This window comes from Protopterus annectens, chromosome 11.part0 (genome assembly GCF_019279795.1).
Source record: "Protopterus annectens isolate FY-2018-M chromosome 11.part0, PAN1.0, whole genome shotgun sequence".
In the NCBI taxonomy this organism is placed as follows: domain Eukaryota; kingdom Metazoa; phylum Chordata; order Ceratodontiformes; family Protopteridae; genus Protopterus; species Protopterus annectens.
In genome coordinates this window covers 664,142,191-664,166,221 of record NC_056745.1, presented here as the reverse complement: position 1 = coordinate 664,166,221, position 24,031 = coordinate 664,142,191, and the positions used below count along the sequence as shown (strand labels likewise).

The window sequence follows — 24,031 nt, the reverse complement described above, 5'->3', positions numbered from 1 at the left end:
CTTTCATCCTCTCTTATCTCCAGGGCCTCTCAAGGTATTCACAGACAATACCACAGTCATGGTATGTCCGCAAACAGGGGCGTACGAGATCTTACCGTCTTTGCCAGTGGCACTTCTGGTATGGGATCTGGCTGTTCAATATCAAGTGACTCTTCAGGCAGTTTACATTCCTTCAGATTGGAATGTTGTGGCAGACAATCTGAACAGGTCCTTCACTCAATCCCACAAATGGGTGCTTCACAGGGATGTGTTTCTGGACATTGTTCACCAGTGGGGTACTCGTCAATTAGACCTCTTTGCCTCTCCTCTGAACAGACAACTTCCTCTGTTTTGTGCCAGAGTCCCAGGTCCTCTGGTATGAAAGGTAGATGTCCTTTTCTTGGAAGTGGATGTTTCTTTATGCATTCCCTCCCCTTCCTCTCCTTCTGAGAGTCCTGTTCAAAATTCAACAGGTCAAAGGAAGGCTCTCGCCATGAAATTGTAACAAAAGGAAATAGCCTTTGAAATCCAAGTGGAAATAGTTTGCTTGGAAACAGTCAAACCTAAAGACCTTGGATGAAAGGAAACAAATAACTGGTCAGATTTTCTGATAGCTTTAGTTTAATCCAAATAAAATCTGAGCTGTGTATGTACATCTAAGTTATGCAGCACCCTCTCAATGAGAGCCTTCCTTTGACCTGTAAAAGCTTATTCCACTAGAGCTGTGGCTTCTCCTGGTGCTTTTTTCAAAGGCTTAGATGCTAATTCTATTCTTGAAGCTGCTACCTGGACTTCTGTTTACCAAACATTACCAGTTGGATGGTATCTCCAGGGCCAGAGCTGGTTTTGCTGCTGCCATTCTTCATGGCTTCTTGGAGGGCTCTGCTGCTTCCGCCTCCCAAGTTTCTTCTTGAGCTTTGACACTCTCCCATTTATAAGGAATACTGCAGCAGTGAATGTAAGGACTTAATACAGTTGTGTAAAATCTTACCGTAACGGTAAATGTCCTTGCCTTCACCTCTGCAGTATTCAATCCCTCCCTCCATCCCCCTGGTCTTTTTTTTCCTTCCTGGATGTGCAGGTTCTCCTTGGTTTTCTTTGGACTGCTGTTCCTACTGGGGCAATCATTTCTGAAGATGGTATGCCTGAGCGTCACCTTTATGCCCTACTCCATGCAAGGAGTATGCAGGTGAAGTTCAGTGTACCTTAATGCAACGGTAGACTTTGGTAAACTGGCTGGACAGTGGGTTTCATGGCAGGGAATCTCATTTGTAAGTAATACTGCAGTGGTGAGGGCAAGGACTTCTACCGTTATGGTAAGATTTTACACAACTGTACTTTCTGTATAAATAAGTTGAAAGTGATGGTAAGACATTAGAGACTTTGGATGTCTTTGTTAGTAACAGAGACTGAGGCACTGATCAATGAAGCATGTTTTCAGGACAAATTTGCTGGTTATATATTGTTAAATTGCTGATAGCCCATTTTGTAGTCTTCATGGAATTTATGGAAGCCATATCTTTTTATCTTAAAATTAAGTGAGAAGTAACTTTTTGCTGACTGCCTGAATGAAGTGCAGATGTAACCTTAAAGTGTGTGCTACAGTAACATCAATAATGTGTTTAACTTGTGACAGGCTTTCCGTGAAACAATAGATGTTTTTGATCAGAAGAATGAATCATTCAAAATGGGAAAGGACTTGGAGGAGCTACCTGCTGAGGTTTCGGTAAGCTGAAAATTTAATATCAAGTCATGTCACATTTTTAACATTTTTCCTGTTGGAAAACATGTAACTGTATTAAGTGCATATACAGTTTAACAGTTGTATTATGAATGCACTTTATTGGAAGTTGCCTCCCTTCCACCTAAAGTGAGAACTGTTAAGTAAATGGGGATACTGTAACAGCAGAAACATTAGTCTGTTGATGAGGGACTAAAATCAGTATGACAGAACATCAGTTCTTACAGTTTTGTTTTTTTCATTTATTTACAGTGGGTATTTTATATTTCATTAACGTTAAAATATATCGACCCAATTCTGTTTTTAAAAGTTTAATATATATTACATATCTAGTCTGTCATTATCACAGCACTTTGTCACTTGTTAATCTTAGTTTCAAAAATATGCTGATGTAGTCATTCAGTAGATATTTGAATTCAAGAACCACAAAAATGTTTACAAAATAATCTGGTAGCATCCTCTTCTCTAATGCTTGAAAGACCTTGCAGTTGGCACAAAGCTTAAAGTTGGGAGCTATAGTTCCCGTAGCATGTTGTTTTATTCCCTCAGCCCACATTTGTCTGCTGTAGGAACTTGAGCTAGTCACTTAACCAGTTATTGCGCCTGGCTCACCCCTGAAAAAGGACTGTTTGTCCGGTGGACCTACCTGTTTAACAAACAAGATTATTATTATTATTATTATTATGGGTGGAGAAGAGTGTCAGGAGTGATTTGTGACAGACGAGTACCAGTAAGAGTGAAAGGGAAGATCTACAAGAGGGTAGCAAGACCAGCTATGTTATATGAGTTGGAGACAGTGGCATGGACAAAAAGGCAGGAGTTAGAGCTTGATGTGGCAGAGTTAAAGATGTTAAAATTTGCACTGGGTGTGATGAGGGTGGACAGGATTAGGAATAAGTATATTAGAGGGTCAGCCCAGGTTGGAAGGTTTGGAGACAAAGCCAGAGAGGCAAGATTACGTTGGTTTGGACATGTGCTGAGGAGGGATGCTGAGTATATTGGGAAAAAGATGCTAAGGATGAAGCTACCAGGTAACAGGAAAAGAGGAAGGCCTAAAATAAGGTTTATGGATATGGTGAGAGAGAACATGCAGGTGGTTGGTGTGACAGAGCAAGATGCAGAGGACAGGAAGAAATGGAAACAGGTGATCTGCTGTGGCAACTCCTAACGGGAACAGCCAAAAGATGATGATGATTTTGTTATTATTATCATTAAAAATTAGAAGGCTTTGGGTTCTAGACTAACTCTAGGTACATTTTATACTGTATTGTGCTACTTTGATGTTTTTTTTCTGATTAGAAATGTATACACTTCTGTTTTTACTTTGACTAGCACAGTAAGAGCTGTTGATTAAAAGCTTCATTCTGAAGTTTTGACAGGAACACTTGCTAATATTGTATTTTTTTTTCTTTGGGGTTATGATTATTAGAGGTAATTGAGTAGGATTACTGCATTGTGATTTTGGCACCCTTTTGTTTGTGAAACATTTCTGACAGGAATTTTTCATCAGTGTATGATTTATTTCTTGTCTAATATGGTTTTAGGCTATAGCCATTCATTATGACTGAAAATAACTCTTCTTACAAAATCAGGGTGCTTTTTTGAATATCTTTTGTGCTTGTGTTATTTAGTCATTTTATTTAGTGCAGTATTTAGAATAGTAACCCTAGAGAAATAAACCAGTTGGCTGTTGGCACCATTTTGTATGTTAAACATTTCTGTCAGGAATTTTTCATCAGTTTATTATTTATTTCTTGTATAATACCATTTGAGGCTTTATCCACTTTTTTACAAAATCAGGAAATCAGGATACTTTTATGCATGCATTTTTCTGCAATGTTCAGAATAGTATCCCTAATGGAATGGTCTTTATTTTGCTATTTAGAGGGAGAGTAGTGGTATTTGTCTGTCTTCATACTGGGCTGACCCTGCAGCCAGTATTTGGCATTGAGCTGGCTAGTTTCTTGTCCCTTTAGTTGATAGACTCAGACACTCCTCCCACCTAAAAAAAATTAAAGAATAAGTGGTACTTACATATTATCGCAACCAGATTTTCACGATAATATCACTTGCTTGCTAATGTTCAAATCTGATGGTTAGTGTTGTAGAAATGTCAGGAATTGTCTTTTCTTTCAAACAGTGAAGTTTGTTTAGGCAGGATTATAACTTGAAAAAAATAATGTTTGTTTGATTTTGACCACATTAAGGGTTATCAATGCAACAGAAAAAGTTAGTGTTGCTGTGGCTGCCTGCACTTTACTGCCAGCATTTGTGGAACTGTCTCATTTGTGCATTAACTTATATGTGAACTTCAGTAAAAATGCAAACATTTTCACAGAATTAGACCACTTTTACAATGCAAACTTATTACCCAAAGTAAGCTTCATCCTTCCAGTTCCCCTTAAAGTGTGATTTGTGAGTTCAGACGTTAATGCATTATCTGTTATTGACAGGGTTTTATTAACATGACATGTACTTTACTGCCAGCATGTGTGCTGTTATCTAATTTCCACATGAACTGTAAATGTACAAACATATGTGAACCTTACTAAATATTGTAACATTATGACAGAATTAAAACGTTTGTAGACTGGGCAGTTACTATGAAAAGTCAGCTTTACCCTTTAAGTTCCCATCCCAGTTTCTATCCTGACTTCAGACGTTAATGCATTCAGTACTTTAGCTACTTCTTTCGTCAGTGAGACAGTAGCCCTGAGAATTGAAGCGTTGCGTGTGTAATGCACGCTAAACAGGAAGAAGAATTGTGCAATCATTTTTCTTCCTGAATGTAAGCCCAAGTTAGTCTTCCTTAGTAAGGATGTGAAATAGCAGGCAGAAAGTGTCAAAAGTGTTCTAAGCACTTGAACTATGCGAATTTCGCAACCACAAAAATCTGGTTGCGAGAATATGTAAATACCGAATAAATCAAAAAATATGCCTCAGCTTACAGCTTCTAATTCTGCAGTAGCCTTGGCTTTCAGACAGGCTATTGGACTTCTCATCTTCTGTTACCTGCATGTCAATTGGGGTGGTCATGCTACAATACAATATATGACAAACACTCAGTTGACGTATTTTGCTTTATTCTGAAACCTTGTTCCAATTGAAAGAACAGCAGCAGACTGGTTTTAGCATAAGCCTTCATCAGTGCAACACACATAACTATAAATCTTGTTTAATATAAATCAGCACATTTAAATATGTATAAATGTACTCATTTCCATCCCAAAATCAGTACCTAGACTAATCAAATCATCTAGTTCAAACTGGGCAGAAATAAAGCCCTTAATCTGACAATCCAGCTTTGTTCCTTTTTACTTAAAATATGCTGCCATCTCAATTTGTTGAAACCACTGAAAGATATATCAATGGCAGTAAATCTAAAACTAGCTATAGAATGTTTGATTACATGCTTATATTCAATTTTTAGTATCTAATATGCGCAAAAACCCGTGTTTTAAATTGTTGGGATGTTTTGCCTACATAAAAGGCAGAACATCCACAAGTAAGTAGATGGATAACCCACTCCGATGAGCATGTATTCAAAGAAAGAATAACAAAAATGCAAAAAGTATTGGCAGAGGAAAACTGTTTTGTCTTAAAAAAAAACACTTTACAAGCTGAAAATTTTCCACATGGATAACCCTCTAATGGTGTACAGTAGAATGTTGTCTATTTAACCCAACCAAAATTCCCTCCTTATAATGATTGGGATAACCACCTATAGTTTTGTTACTGCCATTGATATAATATCACAAAAAGACAACAGGACAGAATCAATTCTGACAACCTCTTGTCAGATAATACGGTATCCCAGTTTTAGATAGCCATGGAATTTCTCCCAAATCATCCTGTAAGTGTGCCTCTTGTAAAATATATTTAGAAATTGAGTGGTATCCTGTATTCTTGATTGAACCCCTGCCAATAAAGGTTTCAAATAAACTGTTAGAAAGGCAGACAAAGGTTCTGTCAAAGAACCATGACCTGACACAATAGGTCTACCAGGGTGAGGGCAGTGGGCATCTTTAGGTAACGTATAAAAACATTGTGGGTGGAGATCTACAATTCTTAGTTGGTATACAACTTCCTTCATTGTAATGCCTTCCTTCAAAACTAGTTTTAAAAAAAGATCTAAATCATGTTTGAACTTCAAGGTAGGATCCAGTACCATTTTCTGATAAAAACTCTTGTTCAACAGTTGGATATATGCTTCTCTCAAATACATATCCCAATCCCACACTACCACCATCCCTCCTTTATCAGCCTGATTAACAATATTTTTATTGGTTTGCAAAGTTTGTAAGGCTAACCGCTGAGAATGAGAAAGATAGTTATGATGGGGAAAGCCATAATAAAAATCAAAATGTAAATCCTTAAGAACATTCCTTTGAAAGGCTGCTACACATTTGTTCATGGGAGGAATAAAATTAGAAGCCTTAAAATGAACTACATTATGCATAAAAGGATTGAATGCTGGTCAATAATTTTTTTTTGGTCAGCTGAGTGCTGGTCATATATTGTATTTTGGTCAACTGAGTGCTGGTCGTATATTGTATTTTGGTCAACTGAGTGCTGGTCGCATATTGTATTTTGGTCAACTGAGTGCTGGTCTTGTATTTTGGTAACTGACTGCTGGTCATATATTGTATTTTGGTTCCTTTTGGTGCGTGCACCTTGGCGTACGTGCATGGAGTTTGGTTTTGCTTTAATTGGTGGGAGTACTACCGCAGCTGTGCATGACATGAGGGTCAGACATCCTCTGGGGCTGTACCATTACCTGCTACAGGTGTGGGGGAGCCAGTCCCTGTAAGTACAGGGAAAGGCAGGGGTGCAGAATCTTTTGCCAGTTGTGATACTCCCCCACCCCCAGGGGATTTTTCCACTAGTGTAGTGCCAAAAACAGACAGAAATCCTAACAGGTAGGGGGATAGAGGGACAGCATTCTGTCACTGAATTTTCACCTGAGATGATAGCTATGGCTAGATCCATTATTCAAGCAGTTGACTATGAACCAGGGTTATGAGTAACAGTGGCACTTTCACCACTGATCAGTCTGCTAAGAATCCTCCTTTTGAAGGAGCTTGCATGTCTGAGAACTCTGTCCTGTCTGAGTCAGATCAGTCAAGTTCCTCTGTTGACATACAGGTACAAGTACCCAAGCAGTCTTCATTTACCCGAAAATTGACTAGATTTAGAAATGTATTGAACTGGGAACAATCTCCAACTCCCCCAGCAGTAGCAAGGTTTATGATGTCTTGAAGGATGAGGCCCCAGAAATTGAGAGCTTTCCTCCATTAATCCCAGTGTTGGAGAATGTCTTCAAGAAACCTTGCAACTCTGTTCTCTTCTCTTTATTGAGGCTGTGCCTAAGAAAGTTTGTGAAATGTAGAGTATGCTTGGCCTTACCTGGCCTCTACATCCCTTTGTCTGTGGACCCTGCTTCAGTGCCCACAGCTACACTTGGTAATAAGGAGACCAAGTCGTCCTCTAACTCAGTCCTTCAAGATAAACTAAGCATGTGGCTAGAATCTCAGGAAAAGCTGGAGCAGTCCAGCATGATAGCTTTTAAAGTGTTTAACTTGCTATTGTTTTATGTCAAAGTTTGTGTTGAGATGTATGTACACTTTATACAAGTTTTCTGTATCTCTGCCTAATAGAGCAAAAGGTCTATGTTACAGATATTCTCCAATGTTTCTAAGGTGTCGAAACGTGCCATAAAAAGTGACTTGTAGGGGGCTTATACAATTTTAGAAATGAAGCATTGTCAGTTGTGATTATGATGTATGCTTGGTTGCACTCCCAGAATTTTTCCGTTCAGCTAATAAATTAGATTTTTTTTATGCTCCTCTTGAGTCTCATTGTGTGCTTGGTACAGTAGCTAATCAGATCCTTGAACACTGAGATTGTAGAGGTAAATTGATGCAAGGAGTGTCGAAAATGTTCCATATTCCCAAGTTCTCTTCCTTTAAGAAAAATAACTTTCAGTGGCCTAATAAACAGAAGTTCTAGCCAAACAAGAACCAAGGCAATAAAAGGAAACAGCAGGATGACAAATACACCAAACTGAACTGTGCTAAGGTGTGGCACCCCATCATTATCAATCCTCCCATTTCGTAAGTTGGCCCTCAACAAGGTGGCTTCTGGCAAACCGGTACTAAACATTGTTGGCATAGGTTTTACAGATGGCAGTGAAAATACCACCCACCTTCATTCGGGGGGGAGGCCGAGCTCCTGGACCAGACTTTGTTTTCCCCTCCTATTCCCCAGTGAATGTTGGGGTCATAGAATGAGTCCCTCCTTTGGAAAGAACTAGAAGTTTCTACTCAAGAATTGTTTTGCTTGCCAAACAGAGAACTCATAAAGGCCAGTGTTGGACCTTTCTTTTCTGAATACCTTTGTTTAGTTCCCCAACTTCAAGATGCTAACTTGGCAGACAGTGTTTCCATTATTGCTAGACAGCTGCTTCATGCTGACCCTGGACTTGAAGGATGCCTGTCAACATATCCCCATTGCCAATCACTTCAGAAGTTTTCTTTATTGCCCTTTGGGTATTCACTGAACTGCAAGGGTTCACCAAATGAATGCCTTGCTCATGTAGTGGCATACTGCCAGACTCAGGGTGTTCCCGTCTTTCCATACTTGGATGACTTGTTAATCTGTGCAGAGTCTGCATCCAGTTGTTTGGAATCACTAGAGAAGGTCTTGACCTTATTCTGCCATCTAGGGTTCAAGTTGAACCTCTAAAAGTCTTGTTTGGACACCTTTACAAAAATTTGTCTTTCTGGGGTGCTTCGACTCCAACTAAAGAATATCCTTTCAGGTGAAGACAAGGTCCTGTTGTACCAGACGGTGTTTCTGGAATTCCCCAAGAGGAATGTCATCTCAGCTGGAGAATTCCTAAAAATTCTTGAACTGATGGTGCCCGTGATACCACTTTACCATCTTCATATGAGACAAATTCAAAGGTATGTCCGCAATTGTTGGACCCAGTTTCTACATTCCTTGGACTCCCAGTTGCCAGTGCTGCCCTTCATTAGATAAGAGTTACAGTGGTGGAATGATCAGTTGAGTATCAGTCCGAGCTTCTTTTCTCCCCTCCAGTACCAGACAGATTTGTCCTGTTTCACAGGCAGAACTGTGTCAATGGGGATGTAAGTGCAAGCCACTGGAAAGTCGAAGGACACATGGAAGCACCTCAGTATCAAGGAGATGTTGCCGGTGAGTCATGCCTTTAAAGTTCTTCACCCCCTTTAGATTTTGTGTCCTCTTCTATTGGTTATCAGAACTCCCTGACTTTTCAAGCATCATGCATAGCATTAGAGCAGAGAATTGTGGCAGAAAGATTAAGAAGATCTTGGGAAGACCCACACAACTGGAAGCTTAAGGCAGTGGTGTTCCAGGATCTAATCCAGATATGAGGAATGCCTCAACTAGATCTGTTCACCTTTTCTTTCAAAACGGAGAGCTGAAGAAATTGTGTTTCACACAAACCATGTTAAAACACAAACAACTAAAGACCACAGAACACACTTTTGTGCTCCTCAAGCATGCTGTGCTGGGATGTTAGACTTCAGTATAAGTAAAAAACTTGAAATACAAATACACTTTTAAAATAAAGCACTAAAAATAATAAAATGAATGTATTGACTTTAGCGCTTTCATCCATAACATAAACATGGACTTCATCAGAGATAATAAAACACCAATACAGTCATTTAAATTCTTAAATCATACCACTAAACACCCAGTCAGTAATTCACATCAATTAAGGAACCTTTTAAGCTTTCCTACTCAGAAATGAAAAATTGAAACAAACAAGGGGATTCAATAAAGCCTACACAAATTTTTTTCACCATGTACGCATCACAGCTCAATGGGCACACAACCACGGAATGTTTTAGATTCAGTAAGTGCCGTGCAGAGGTACGTACCACCCAAAAACAAGGTAAACACCGTGGCATGCTAATTACCGCTTAAGCAGCTGAATTGCATGCTAATTAACCAATCCAACACAGTCTAGCTACCCAACAAGCTATAAAGCATCTGTGTAGACTCCGTACTGGTTTTTCCTGTGAATTCCAAAACTTTGGGAATACAGGCATGGAAAGGAGTCTACACAGACAGAATGTTAGAGGCTGCTGCTGCATTAATTCATTTCTGTGTGCTACAGGCTGAAGCCAATACTGCTGCTAATAGGCCTGAGCTGAGAAGGAGAACAGTTTTCAGGTCCCTTTTAACTTTTCACAACTTACATGATGTGGAAATTATAGAGCACTACAGGGTTGACAGGGACACACACTACAGGAACTCTGTGACCTCCCCTGTCCTCAACTCAGAGCCAGAGCCAAGCAAGGGGAACCCATTCCAGTGGAGACAAGGGTATGTATACCCCTTAAAATTTTAGCTACAGGTACCTTTCAGAGACCAACATGGTACATGCTGGGGGTGTCACAGGCATCAGCATCCAGGATCCTACACCAGTTCTTGAATGCTGTGCTCCAACATGCCAGTGACCGCATATATTCTCCCTGCAGCTCTGAGGATAGGGCCAGAAATATGCAGGAGTTCTACCATGTAGCACACTACCTTGAAGTACTGGGTGCCATAGATTACACACATGTAGACATTAAGGCACCACCTGGGGGGAACAGGGTAGGCTCTACACCAACAGAAAGGGCTATCACTTTATCAACTGCCAAGTTGTGTGTAATGCCAAGGGAGTCATCTTGAACGTGTGTGCTGGCAACCCTCCAAACTGAGTCAGATGTTTGCTAGGGGGGATATCCCACAGGGGCATTTACTGGGGGATGGTGGCTATGCAGTGGAACCATGGCTGGTGACACCTATCAGAAATGCACACACCCACTGAAGAACACCATACTGAGGCACAAGCTCAATCAAGAAATATCATAGAGCATGTGTTTGGGCTGCTGAAGTCATGGTTCCAGTGCCTTGATGCATCTGCAGAAGCTCTGCTGTACAATCCATGGACATGTACATAAATATTCACAGTGCATGCCATGCTACACAACATAATCCTGAGAAAACAGCTTCAGCGGGATCAGCAAGGGGAAGAGGCACACATCCCACCAGCAATGCCAAGGTCACCATAGCCACAGGCAGGTGAGGAGACACAGGGGAAACTACCATATGTTATGGATATAGGTAGACATAGGAGTGCTCAGTATGCCCTTGCATTGGCTAAAAAAACAACGCATAGCATACTCACTCATCATCTAGGGCCTAAAACCTTCCTCCTACTCACATACATATAGTAACATTGATACCAGGCAACTCGCACAACCTTTACCTCCCCATGTATTGGCTATGTACTGCTTGCGTCAGACAGAGTCAGTCCTGAACTAAAACTTTGTCAACTGCTGCATTTACAAGGCAAGTCCTGAACTTGGAGTTTATCATTTAATAATATGAATGAGTGGCATATCCATGTATTTCATTACTTGGTCTGGTAAGCTAATAAAAGGTGGGAGATCTGTACAGAACTTACCTTAGCATGTGACAGCAGAGACTTATTTGACTTGTATGTGTCCATTACTAAGTAGTAGGTCTCAGGCTTCAAGGATTTACACAGTCATACCTCTCAAGTACTGATGATCACTGCATGCCCTCTGTTTAGCACCATACGTTTGTAATGGGACATCATTGCAGGAAGAACTCAGAAAGTAATGAGACACATTGCAGTTCCTGACTTCACAACCCTCACAAGATCATTCACTATAAAATTGGAAAATGTTGATGCTATCAACTGTCTAACTTTCCAAGGCCAATATATGTCAAAGGTACAATTACCAGTTCAACACCACAAATGCAGATACACTAACCACTAAGTTAGCTATACACACTGGGCATCAGACACAAAGCTTTTGTATCCCTGAATCCACAAAATAGAAAACAGGGATATGAAACAGTTATCACTTGCACAGGGTGTTTTGTGGGGGGGGGGCAGGAAGATCAGTGAGTATGTGTGAGTAAGAAAGAGAAGAAGGCAGGCATGTGAATAAACCAGCAAATGGCTATTGAGACAAAATGAGTAACTGTTGTGTGTGTGTGTCTGTAGGGGTCCTCCAGGTGAAATTGGTATGTGTGTGTCTGTGTGTGTCTGTATGACTACAGCCAAGCTCTTTGCTGGTCATACATCTTGGTATGTCAGCCAGGTGTGAGCCATGCATGGTAGAGGTGGCAGTTTATCGTTGTAGTCCCTAACCATGAGAACTGGCTCTGCCCGGAGTTGCACTGGCATGTCCATGCCCACAATCAGATGCAGTGCTGCCACCTGAATGTGACTGATATCTGCTGGACAGGCAGCTTTCATGGGGAAACATTTGTACACATTTATCACACAGTATTCCATTTTCATGTATTGGCAATCATGTACACCTCTAAAATGGCTTGACAACCATGTGCATGCCATCAGTACAATTCTACCTAATGCATACAGATACAACTGTAAAAGCTTTTACTTCAGATTTTTCTTAAATACATTCCAGCATATGCAGTATGCAGGTGACAAAATGGAAACATACCTTTTGAAGTTCAATATTCCTCTGTTAAGATATATCCTGAAGAAAAAGGTGTTTTGCAGTCTTCCAAACATACAACTGTCCTCACCATCAGTTTGCCTAGCTACATGGTTGCCTTTTTATGTGGTGTAGATTCAGGGCTGTTAACATGGTGAAGATGCAAATGAGGTATGAACTTTTTAAAATAGCTGAATCCAAAAAATTGGATCCATTTAGGAGACGTAAACATAATGCAGGCACTCTCTCTGTGTTTGTTTTTAATGGATAGAAACTGTGAATGATTAGTGTTTGGGAGAATTAAGGCACAACAGCACTGCAGGCTGCCTTACTTCCACTGGGTGTGTGTCAGGTTAGATCTACAAAATGTTAGATAAAAGGTTGGAAATGTAAGTAAGCAGCACACAAGTCACAGGGTTGTGTTCCATAAAATCCAACCTGCCCTTCATTTGTTGTCAACTGCATATGATATTATTTCCACTTAATATCCTGACACATTTTAAGGCCAGTGCATAGAATGGCTTACATACTGCATGTCTCGGATTGCTGCTCAGATGAAGAATGGCCAACAAACACAGAAATACAAGGCAGAGCTGTATATTTGCAAGCAGTAATCATAATAGATTGTATGACCACTAGATGCACTAAATCAAAAACATGTACAAATAACACTTGTATGGTTTGATATCAGTGTAGATGCTGTTGCAGTTGGTTGTGTGCATATTGATTTAAGTTCTTTGCTACAAAGCTGTTTGTGTGGCAAAGAGGGATAAGGCACCATCATTTGTTCTGAAGGTGCATTGAAGTGAGAGTTCTAATCCAGACCTATGTAGAAATCTCATGTGTACTACCATTTTCTAATGTGTATGTCATAGATTGTTTTTCCTCATTTCAAGTACCTTTCCCTTTTTACTTTTTTTTTTTTTTGGGGGGGGGGCACTGTTTGCACGATGCGTCACTTAGCACAAACTGGACACATGGCCAGACAGTCAAAAACAAAAAACAGATCCATTGAATTAATACTATTAGGCATTGCACAAACCCTCTAAGTGATGTTGCACAGTGGTTAACAGTGATTAGTAAAACAGGGAATGTCATGTAACTAGTCCTGTGGCAGCAGGTTTAAATGTTTAGGGCTGGAGTACAGATGGTCCTCAGTTCTAGTACAGGGTGTGCAACCTTTGTTTTACTGTTGTGACATTACATTTTATAGCAATGAACTGCAAAGTGTTTACTGAACCTTCTTATGGCAACAAGTGAACATGTAGGACTACCATACACATTTTCCTGGGTTCAAATACAACATATTACATATACTTTTACTGTTGTTCTACTTCCCATTGTGAGCACACTTGACATGGTGTAGCTGATATTAATTGTATGTATGAGGGTTGAGACACTAGTATTGTGTTAGTTATGTATTCATTTATCTATGTATTATCACATTTATTCTCAAATGTATGCCTGTGGGTATATTTTGTACTATATTTCTGTAAGTGTATTTCTGCTATCTGGACTGCCATTGCTTTCACATTTGTTTAACACACATACACAACTGCCTGTACATACAATAATCTGAATTTGCTTTGCATGCCACTGTTGTACTCCACTTACCATCACACAGATGAAGTGCTTGAAGGTGCACACTGCTCAGCACCATGTTTGCACAATGGTAAGCGGAGCACAATAGTTTCAAACAGTGTGCACACTCCCAGTGAACATGATGACTGGAATTGTTGAGAAAGCATCATTCTCCATTGCTCTAGATCATTGCAGGCATTTGTGGGGAAGGTGTCAGGTTTAGGGCACAAAGATGGGGTGTCCAGCAGGAGTCCAAGATTTTTATTAGATTCCTAGTTAAGGACCACAGTGCCAGGCTTTTGCAAGGAGAATATTCTGGCTCCCAGTATAAGTCAGATGCTTGGAGAAGTGTAGCCCAGGCTGTAACCAGTGCCACCAGTATCCCCCACACTGGTGAACAATGTAGGCATCACTACCATGACCTCTGGAGGAGGAAGAGGGATACCCTTGACCATTGGATCAGGGAATTTAGCACTGGGAACATTCCACACCTGTGTAAGTATCAACTACAGAGAGTACTTGTAAGACTTAAATGCTGAATATAGACAACACTGGTATTCATAATGGTATTCTGTTCTGTTCTATATTTTCCACAGGTGCACATGATCATGAGGTAAATGCCTGAACCCATGGGGATATATTGACAAGGATGAGGGAACCATGTGGCATGTATGTAGCAGAATAGTAGTAGTGTTATTCTAGCATTAAAAGTTAAAGATAGCTTTTTGGTATTTTATAGAGTTGTATCAAATTGAGCATGCATATCTGAACTGTAAAAGCAAGTATGCATGCATTAGTCTGTTGCACAAACCAAGAGTACAATATTACACTTTAGTCAGAGGTTGGGGGTTCAAATATCACACTTCACAACTATACAATTATTTCTGCAATTTATATTTAAATTAAATTAAAACCTCTATACCAGTGGCACAAATGCCATGCTGTAAAGTGTAATATATATTATTGGAATGCACATATGTGAAATATATGCACATGTCAAAGAATACTTGATGCAATCTGTATGTAGTATAGTATGCATCTGTTAGGAGCTGGTAGTCTTAAAAGTAAAAGTTATGTTAGGAGGTGACAATCTTAAAAGTAAAAGGTAAGACAATAGAGTCAGTTAATTATATGTCACTTATGAAGGTACTAATCTTATCTCTTTTTTTCCTCTCATCCCAACCCTTATCTTCTCTTTTTTCATTTTATTTTTTTTTAATTACATGTTGTCAAAATGTGTCCCTGTCATCCATGTGTACCACATCACTAAATACTCCACAGCACACAGGGTAGGCCTGCCCCACAGAATCCACCTGCCCTCCCCTCCTCCACCAGTTCCAGCACCATTGCCCAGCACATCTGGGAACCAACCTGGCAGCACCACTTCTGTTGCCCCTGCACTACCTGCCCCCAAAATGGTCCATTGGTACCCTCCAGGAGCAGTGGTGGAGGTGCTGATTTTATCACCTGCACTGAACTGACAAGGATAATGCATAGAGTTGTGCACCGCACTGTTGGTGCAAGCCTACAGTGGCTGGAGAGGCTGCTCTCCCTTATTTTATGTAATACCAGGAGGAGACGCAGATGTCAGGCACTCTAATCAGTGGTGCAGTGAGGTGACAGTGATGACAGCCCAGTGGGTGAGAACCCAGTTCTCACTGTCACCCAACTTGTCGACCATGGATTCGGGATGCCCACACCCTCATCCCGATCATGGTGTCTTCCAACCTTTTGTGTCCATTACTGTCCCTGTTTGTTCCAACTCACCCAGACGTTTGTACGTCCCTTCCCCAGCATTCCTCTCTCTTTCTCAAAAAAAGGCACCTGTCCCACAAAAAAAAAAAAAATCATCCCATACATAGCTCTTCATTTCACACAAGCGTCTTGATGCTCTTGATTTGGTCTAACTGGGTATACAATATGATTGTGTTGTGGTCACCCCCTCTCTGGAGGTGACAGTCCAAATTCAGTTAATATTTTGCAGATATATTCACTTTACAATGTTAAAGAAATGTATAGCTATGGTTCTTTCCAACCTCCCTCTTGCTCATTCCTGCCCTGGTTTCCCTTTGTTCTTCCCCCTGCTTACTCTCCATTTCACTCTTGTCTTATTTTCCCCATTTATTATCTTTAATGCATTATTGTGCACCCCATTGCCCAACAATGGTAATTCAAAAGTAGTTAAAAGTATTGCATACAGCTGTATTCGAACCCAGTACCATCTGGCCCCAAAAATAATGTATCACTGCATTAACTGCATTAACACGTGCTGCAACAGAGTAGCAGGTGTATTCCAGAGACTCAGTACTAACTGTCAGACTTTGTTCTTCCCCATTCTTGCTCCCCATTTCACCACTTTCCTATCTAACCCATTTTAATACCTTTAACCTGGTCAAAAAGTAGAATCACACATAACACACAAGTAGCAAAAAAAGCAATGGATCCCTTCACTTTTTGGGCTCCATGTTTGCGAGGAGGTGCACATTGTGCACCAGTGTGCAACGATGGGGAGCAGCGGCAAAATGCAGCAACACCTCTTGTATAAACAATTCATGTCATTGCATTTTCACTCTGAAATGAAAAGTTTTTTTTAAATATTAGATACACCTGTATTCGAATCTAGTAATATCTGGGTAAAAAAAGAATGTATCAGTGCATTAACACGTGCTGTCACAGAGTCATTTAAGCAGCAGGTGTGTTTCATAGACTCAGTACTAACTGTCAGGCTTTAACAATGCAGCTTGCATTTGTGGACTGCTTACCTATGAGCAAGCATGTGTATCTCACATGCATATGTACTTTGCTAATCATCGCACAAACCCACTGCTCGCCGAGCTATGGAATTTAACTATGCCTTCACTTAATAGGAAGTAGTTAACTTGGAAAAGTTCTGGGATTTGCTGGGAGTTCAGCTTTTACATTTATTTCAAGGTTTACTGCTTTGTGATCTTATCTAACCCATGATGACCTTGCAGAAGAGGAGGTGCAATGTTCCCTTATATTTGTGAGTACCAGATCCAGGATATTTACACCCATTGTAGGTGTGTATACTAGCTTTTCCAGGGTGTCTGCATTGTCAATATCTAGGAATCTTTAAGCCTGCGTGTAATGGTTGTATATGCATCCCAGTTTGTGGTGGGATAGTTGAAATCACCCATGAATATGGTGTTGGGCTGAATTGTGAGTGACTCCAGTAAATTCAAGTATGTAGTATCCTGGGTCTTTTACTTTACTGTGCATCAGAATTGTTAATGATGTCATGTCATGTTTTGTTGTGCTGTAATTTAAGTAGTTGTTTTATAGCCAGTGTTTTTGCTAAGTTGAATCGTATTACATTTACTGAAGTTCATGGTACTGAAGCAAGTATGTTTTGGCAGATAGCCATGGAGAGCTTCAGTATTTTAGAGGGGTAAATATTTCTGATTTTAACAGATGGCTCTTAGTACTGCACCTGATGTGTTTTGGTAAACAGCCTTGGAAAATGTCACCACTTAAAACAGGTACACATTTCTTGAATTACAAATTATAAGGTGTGTGTGTGTGTGTGTTTAGTTTAGTTTTGTTTTGTTTCATACTAAAGTACAGTATAGACTGTGGGCTGATTTATATTGTAACAAAATATATTGGGTTGAAAGACCATCTCAGCCATACACCATGAAATTGATGGACTTTCCTTGCAGTGCAAAACATATGGTGTTTCAAATTTTGACTGTTTGCTATAGGCCTTTAATAGTTTGAGACCTAGTTAACAACAGATTGTTTTTATGCCAGTTATACTCATGTGAGTTCCTGAAGCAAATAGTGCTGTAGAAGTGACTGAGACATAGTTGAGCAGCTTTGTGGTGAATCACTGGCTGAGTGTTCTCCATGAGCTTCAAAATCTGCCTTCCAGAATTTACGTGGACCATTGACTTTTCATATTCAGAGCAATATGTAACCATTTCTTAGTCTTTACTGTAGTGTATTTTCCTGCAGTTAGCAATCTGCAACCCTTTCTCTAATTTCTGCTGAAATGGGTTGTATGTTGTTATATATAGAAAGCTCATAATCTTTGTTTTGTAACAAGACTGTATGAATAATCTGGGTAGTCATGGGTTCAGAAAAATTCCAGTGACCTTAGTTAGGAAATGATGACATAAATCATCAGTATAATACATCCTTAGAATTACAGAGAATACTTATGCCAGCAGATTTGTGATTGAAGTGCCCGCATATTTGAACTGTTTCTTACTGAAATTGGTACACCTTGTTTGCTGTCGCATAGACTAGATCCAGGCCTGCTGAATCTAGCTTTGTTTGTATGCTTGTTGTTTGTTTGCTTGTTATTTCCCTGAAACGCTAATTTCACCTAAAACGCAGCTTTTCAGCGCTTCTGTGGATCCCTAGTGATATCTGCATTGCTTACTGTACTTATTTCCTTGTTTCACTTGAAAGAAAGTTACTGTTTGTCGTTTTTGCATTTAAGTTACCTGTAACACATTGCATTTAAGTTACCTGGCACTTGCTCACTAAGTCAGCACTAAACAATTAAAAGCACTACACCCTCACAAACTCCCCATTGAGTATCTTGTTCCCCATTTGGCCCTTTTTTCAATTATAAAGGAATTGCCAATACTTTTCTAGCATGTCCAAAGGTCAGTTGTCAATCTCCTCTCCGGTCCATCTGGTGAATCTAGGAATCTTGAGACAATGTTACAACTGCCTCATGTACACAGACAACCCTCTCCTCCTCCCAACAAATTCCAACACATGTGAGAGATGCAACCATATAGCCAAACTGGAGGCTAAGCTCTCTCAACTCAGTACTGGCGTAACCAGTCAGGAGGAGAAGGAAACCACACTCACTACAATTCCAGTCTCACATAGACCTGCCACGACAGCAAACCAAACACATAAACACACAAAAACATATTCGGAGGCTCTAAATAAAAATCTGCCTAAGCAGCAGAGACCTCCAAAGCAGACACCCAAGCAACCGCTACCCCAAAACAAAACATGTGCAACACATAGCTCACAAAGCCTGTGTGCTGAACAGTCACAGCCCTTAAGGCTAAACAACACACCTGATACACTTGTAATAGGTGACTCTATCGTCAGGCACACTAACGTCCCGCTCACCAGGCTGAACAAGGAGAAGGTCACGGTGAGCTGCCTGTCGGGTGCTAGGATCCGCCACATAGCTCAAGCACTCAGGTCACTCCAAGGCAAGTACAAATATGACTCAGTCATTGTCCATGCTGGTGTGAATGACCTGAGACGTACCTCCCTGGACTACATGAAAAGAGACATAGAGGAGCTCTCTGAACATGTAGCCCAGGCCGGTGTGACCCTGAACTTGAGTAGCATCTTACCCTCACCAAGAATGATGCCACAATATGAAGACAAGATGATCAGTTTCAACAATTGGCTTAAGTATTGGTGTCATTCAAAGGGGATCCAATGCCTGTCAGCCTGGGATGACATGCTCAACAAGCCACGATGCTCCGCTAGGGACGGCTTGCACCTGTCACCCCTGGGCTTTCGGATATTGGCAAAGGCTCTTGCTACCCCCATAGTGCCTTTTTTAGGCAAGGCTCAAAAGACAAACCCACCTCCATAGGTATCACAAGGGATAAGAAACTAAGAGCAATGCTACTCAACGCCAGAAGTCTAAACCTCAAGATGCACGCACTCGACGCTCTCCTTAGCATGGAGAACATCGATATCTGTGCAGTAACAGAAACCTGGTTCAAGGCTGTCGAGAGCACCCCAGCACTACCAGGTTATACCTCATACCATGCTTTTCGGCCCCAAGACTTGGACCGAACCACAAAAGGAGGGGGAGTATCAATATTCGTCAAAGATACCCACAGCACAAAGCATCAGAGACTATCCATGTGCAACTAATAGTGGGTAAAACTGCCTTCCAGTTTATAGCCTACTACAGACCACCCTCCCAAACCCAGGAACCCCACTCGGCCTTCCTGAGAACACTGGAAAATATGAAGGTCTCTCCAAACACCATTATATTGGGCAACTTCAACTACCCAAACATAGACTGGGAGCATTACTCTAGCTCGAATTTATAAACTCAAATGCTATGGAACAACTTGTTACCACTCCCACAAGTGGGGAAAACATACTGGACCTGATCATCACCAACATGGGGACTATATGCTCCAGACCAGAAGTGTATCCCTCATTGGTAAGATCAGACCATAAACTAATCTCACTGGATATTCACATCCCGACCCCACCCCCTGCCCAGAAAACCACAGTGAAAAACTTCTCTAAAGCAAATTTCACACTCCTCAAAACTGAGGTGGAATCCTTCAAAGCCCCCGGGCCTGTGGAAAATACGGCCCAGACCGCAGAATCCTTTATAAACGCATTCTATGAACACCTTCAGGAATGCATGGATCATGCAATCCCAAATAAAACCAAGACCCAATCCTCCAAAGGCAGACGTCCTGTCTGGTGGACACCAGCCATAAACAAACTATACAATAGAAGGAGGAAGCTACTACATGATAGAGCAAAATCCCAAAAAAGGGAAGGCATCTCTGATCCGTATTAGCAAAAAACTACGGGCACTCATAAAATCGTCTAAGGCCAGCTTCGAGAGAAAAATTGCACAGGACACTAAGGATAATCACAAGGCTTTCTTTAGTTATGTTAGGAACCTAGGTGGGAATTCCCAGATATGCTCAGAATTAGTCCAAAATGACAAAAAATACACCGAACCCACAGACATTGCCAACATCCATTCCTTGAAGGTGGAAACACAGAGGCGCTAGAGTGTGAATAAAATAAGTGGATTCATTCATTGCTTCACTTTATTACTTTGGAATTTATCAGCGACATCCAGTTGTTGGGTCAGAGTTGTTTCATTTTGGGAAGAAGAGGAGTGTTTGTCTATATTGCCAACATCCTAGCTGACAGGTTCAGCGCAAACTTCTCCCCCCCCTCCCCACCAAAAGGGCAAATATCTATCCCAGCAGAGTGCTGCTCCCCTGACATCTCAGATGCTCAGGTAAGAGCCGCCCTCTCCAAAGCAAAAAACACAGCATCAGTGGGACCAGACGGTGTCCCGGGCTGCATCCTACATGAACTCCAAGAAGAGCTAAACCCAAACATAAAACTACTGTTCAATCTCAGCCTTAGTACAGGATATGTACCCAAAGAGTGGCGTACAGCAACAGTGGTCCCTCTCCACAAAGGTGGTGCCTCAATGGATCCTGGAAACTATCGCCCCATAAGCCTGACTAGCTTGGTCTGCAAAGCTATGGAAAGGATCATCATGGACCTCATAAATAAAGATACTGGGGACCTACAGATACTGGATCCTACCCAGTTCGACTTTGTTAAGGGCAGATCCTGCCTCTTAAACCTGGTCAATTTCTTTGAAACAGTCATCAAGGCCATTGATGAGGGGAAGGTGGTCCACACAGCCTACCTGGACCTCGCAAAAGCCTTCGGTACAATACCCCATTTGGGCATTATAGATAAGCTCACCAGCTTAAATATAAACCCCTATGTCATTAGATGGGTTGCAAACTGGCTCAAGGACAGAACCCACATGGTTAGAATTTCTGGAGCCATGTCAGACTCCAAACCAGTTACAAGTGGTGTCCCACAAGGCTCAGTCCTGGGACCTCTCTTGTTCGGTATATATTTCTCGGAGGTACAGGCCAACACGGAAGGACTGTGGCTGACTAAGTTCGCAGATGACTGCAAACTGGGTGCCATAATCGACTCTCCAGTCGACACAAGCATCCTCCAATAGGGCCTCATAGAAACAGACAACTGGTGCCAGAGCCATGGCCTCTAGCTAAATGCCAAAACGTGTATAGTCATCCCCTTTGGCAAAAACAGTGCTCACAAATTACCACATAGGTGGTAATCCATTAAGTACAGAAGAAGTAATTAGGGACCTGGGGACCCAAGTTGATAGCAATCTCTCATTTGACAACCACGTGGCCAAAGTGGTTAGAAGAACATTTTATATAGCCCACCTAATCATGAAGGGATTCACATCTAGATCAGGGGAGGTCATCGTGCCTCTTTACTCATCCCTCATCAGGCCCATAATTGAGTGCAATGCCCCTTTGGGATGTACCTTACCAGACACCTGCAGCAACTGGAAAGACCCCAAAAGTACCTCACCAAGAGGATCAAAGGGCTCAAACAGATGCCATATGCTGCCCGGTTAAAGAAACTCCAGCTCTACTCAGTGGCATACCGCCTGCTCAGAGGCAATCTGTGCCTGACATATAAAGCCATGTCCAACCCGGAATTAATGGACATGCTGCACCTCAGAAAATCCAAATCCCATCGAGCTACGCACTCGAGAGACTTGAACCTCAGCACTGAAATAAATAGGACATGCTGGAGGGACAGATTCATAACCCAGAGGCTCCCTTCACTCTGGAATAAAATCCCAGTCCAGGTTAGGCAGAGTCCCTCATTGACTCTCTTCAAGAGGAATCTTGATGAGTGGATGGGAGATCGAGGTTTACCCTGGTATCACTTCTGTGTCACTGTTAGACAGAGGCACAGTATACTAACCTCGAAAAAGGGCATAGCAAAACTAATTTAAAATGTGTGGTGAAAGCCAAACACACTCTGGCTAGGTTTATAAATGCCCTAGGGCAGATAGCCTAGTATGAACCTATGAACCTATAACTCAGTCTGAAACAACAGGCAGCGTCACCAAGTAACTTGCTCACTGATGTGGAGCAGTCTGTGATTGAGTGATGTGTCCTAAACTTTGAAAGACTGGATTGCAGTTCTTCACTTTAACCAGTACACCAACAGTCTTACATTTCAGCAATGTGCATATGAGACATTGACTAGTAAGATGTCAACTTGTAAATTTAATTTATAAGATGTGAGCATCCAGACTGAAGTAGGGCACATCCTGAACGTTGTTTTGAGCTTTTTTGCAATTCATTTATTTAGTAAAGCATTTTGCCTTCTGTCAGTTTGCAATATACTAAGGAAATTTAATCTCTATTTTAGGAAAATAAATGAGTAACCTAAGTGAACTATTTGAATCCTATATTAATGTTAAAACTGTATTCTGAATTCCACAGAAAGATGAGCTTGGAAAACGGGCCCCAAAGTGGATTCGTGATAATGAAGTTACCATGTGTATGATATGCAAAGAAATGTTCAATGCACTGACAAGGAGGCGGCATCACTGTCGAGCATGTGGGCATGTAAGTTGGCAAAACAGATTGTGTAAAAGTATTAAACTATACAATTTTATTTAAGAAAGTGTACTGTTATACTTTTGATACACCTGTGTTTTATAGTTAATTTCATTTTAGGATATACTTCTGATGTTACAGCTGCCAGTAGTTTGAAAACCAAAAAAAAAGATTGTGAAGTCTTTATTGATGTTTTAATTTTCTGTCTGTTCACTTTTACATCATGACTACACCCACAAAATTATGTCAACTCAGACACTGGCAGTGATTTGCATACATCAGTAAAGCTTTCTGAGTGAATTTACATACTTGCTGTTTGTTGACTGGGTTAGTCCCACTAGGCTAGTGGCCCCGTTTCTGGGGAGACCTGAATTGGACCATTTAGGAGCATCCCCTGCTCTCTTTGGTAGGTGCCATGGGATCTTTTTCATACACCTAAGCTGCCACCAACTCAAGCTGATGGACCTTGGCTAGGGTTACCACCTTTTCAAATGTCCAAAGTGGGACATTTTTGGTACAAACGTCAGATTTTGCAGGCCAAAACATACCCATGGCCAGTACTTCACTTTTTTGCCTAAGTACTGTTGTAGCATTTTAGTTGCTTATTCTGTTTCTTATAACATTTAGGTGTTTCAGATTCAGAATGACAGTTTTATGCAACTATTCCATAAAATATAGGAAATAATTTTGTCCTAAAATCTCAGGACATTTGCCATTTTTACAATTTTTTTGCAGGACACAACTGGCCAAAGAGGGACTTGTCCCTCACAAAGTGGGACAGGTGGTAACCCTAACCTTGGCTTACCATCTAATCCAAGGAACTTGCTCATGACAATTTCTTAAATATGGTGGCTACTTTGCATCCTTCAGAAACAGAGTATTATCCCTAATAACTTGTCACCTCCACTCTTTTCTCACAGAAAATGTAGCAGCAGTCATTGACAGTTTGTTGCTGTCCATCCCAAGCTCTCTCAACCTACAGGGGAATAATAGAAACATTG

General features: G+C 41.0%; 1 protein-coding gene across 5 annotated transcripts in view; it reads left to right on the top strand.

The window, feature by feature from the left end:
* FGD4 (FYVE, RhoGEF and PH domain containing 4) overlaps positions 1–24,031 on the top strand; it is a 1,935,878-nt gene that overhangs the window by 1,828,643 nt on the left and 83,204 nt on the right. For all 5 annotated transcript variants that reach the window (XM_044088116.1, XM_044088113.1, XM_044088111.1 and 2 more), the window contains 2 exons: positions 1,616–1,705; positions 22,914–23,039. In XM_044088116.1, the coding sequence (XP_043944051.1) occupies positions 1,616–1,705; positions 22,914–23,039 (216 nt within the window). The remainder of the gene's footprint in view (positions 1–1,615; positions 1,706–22,913; positions 23,040–24,031) is intronic.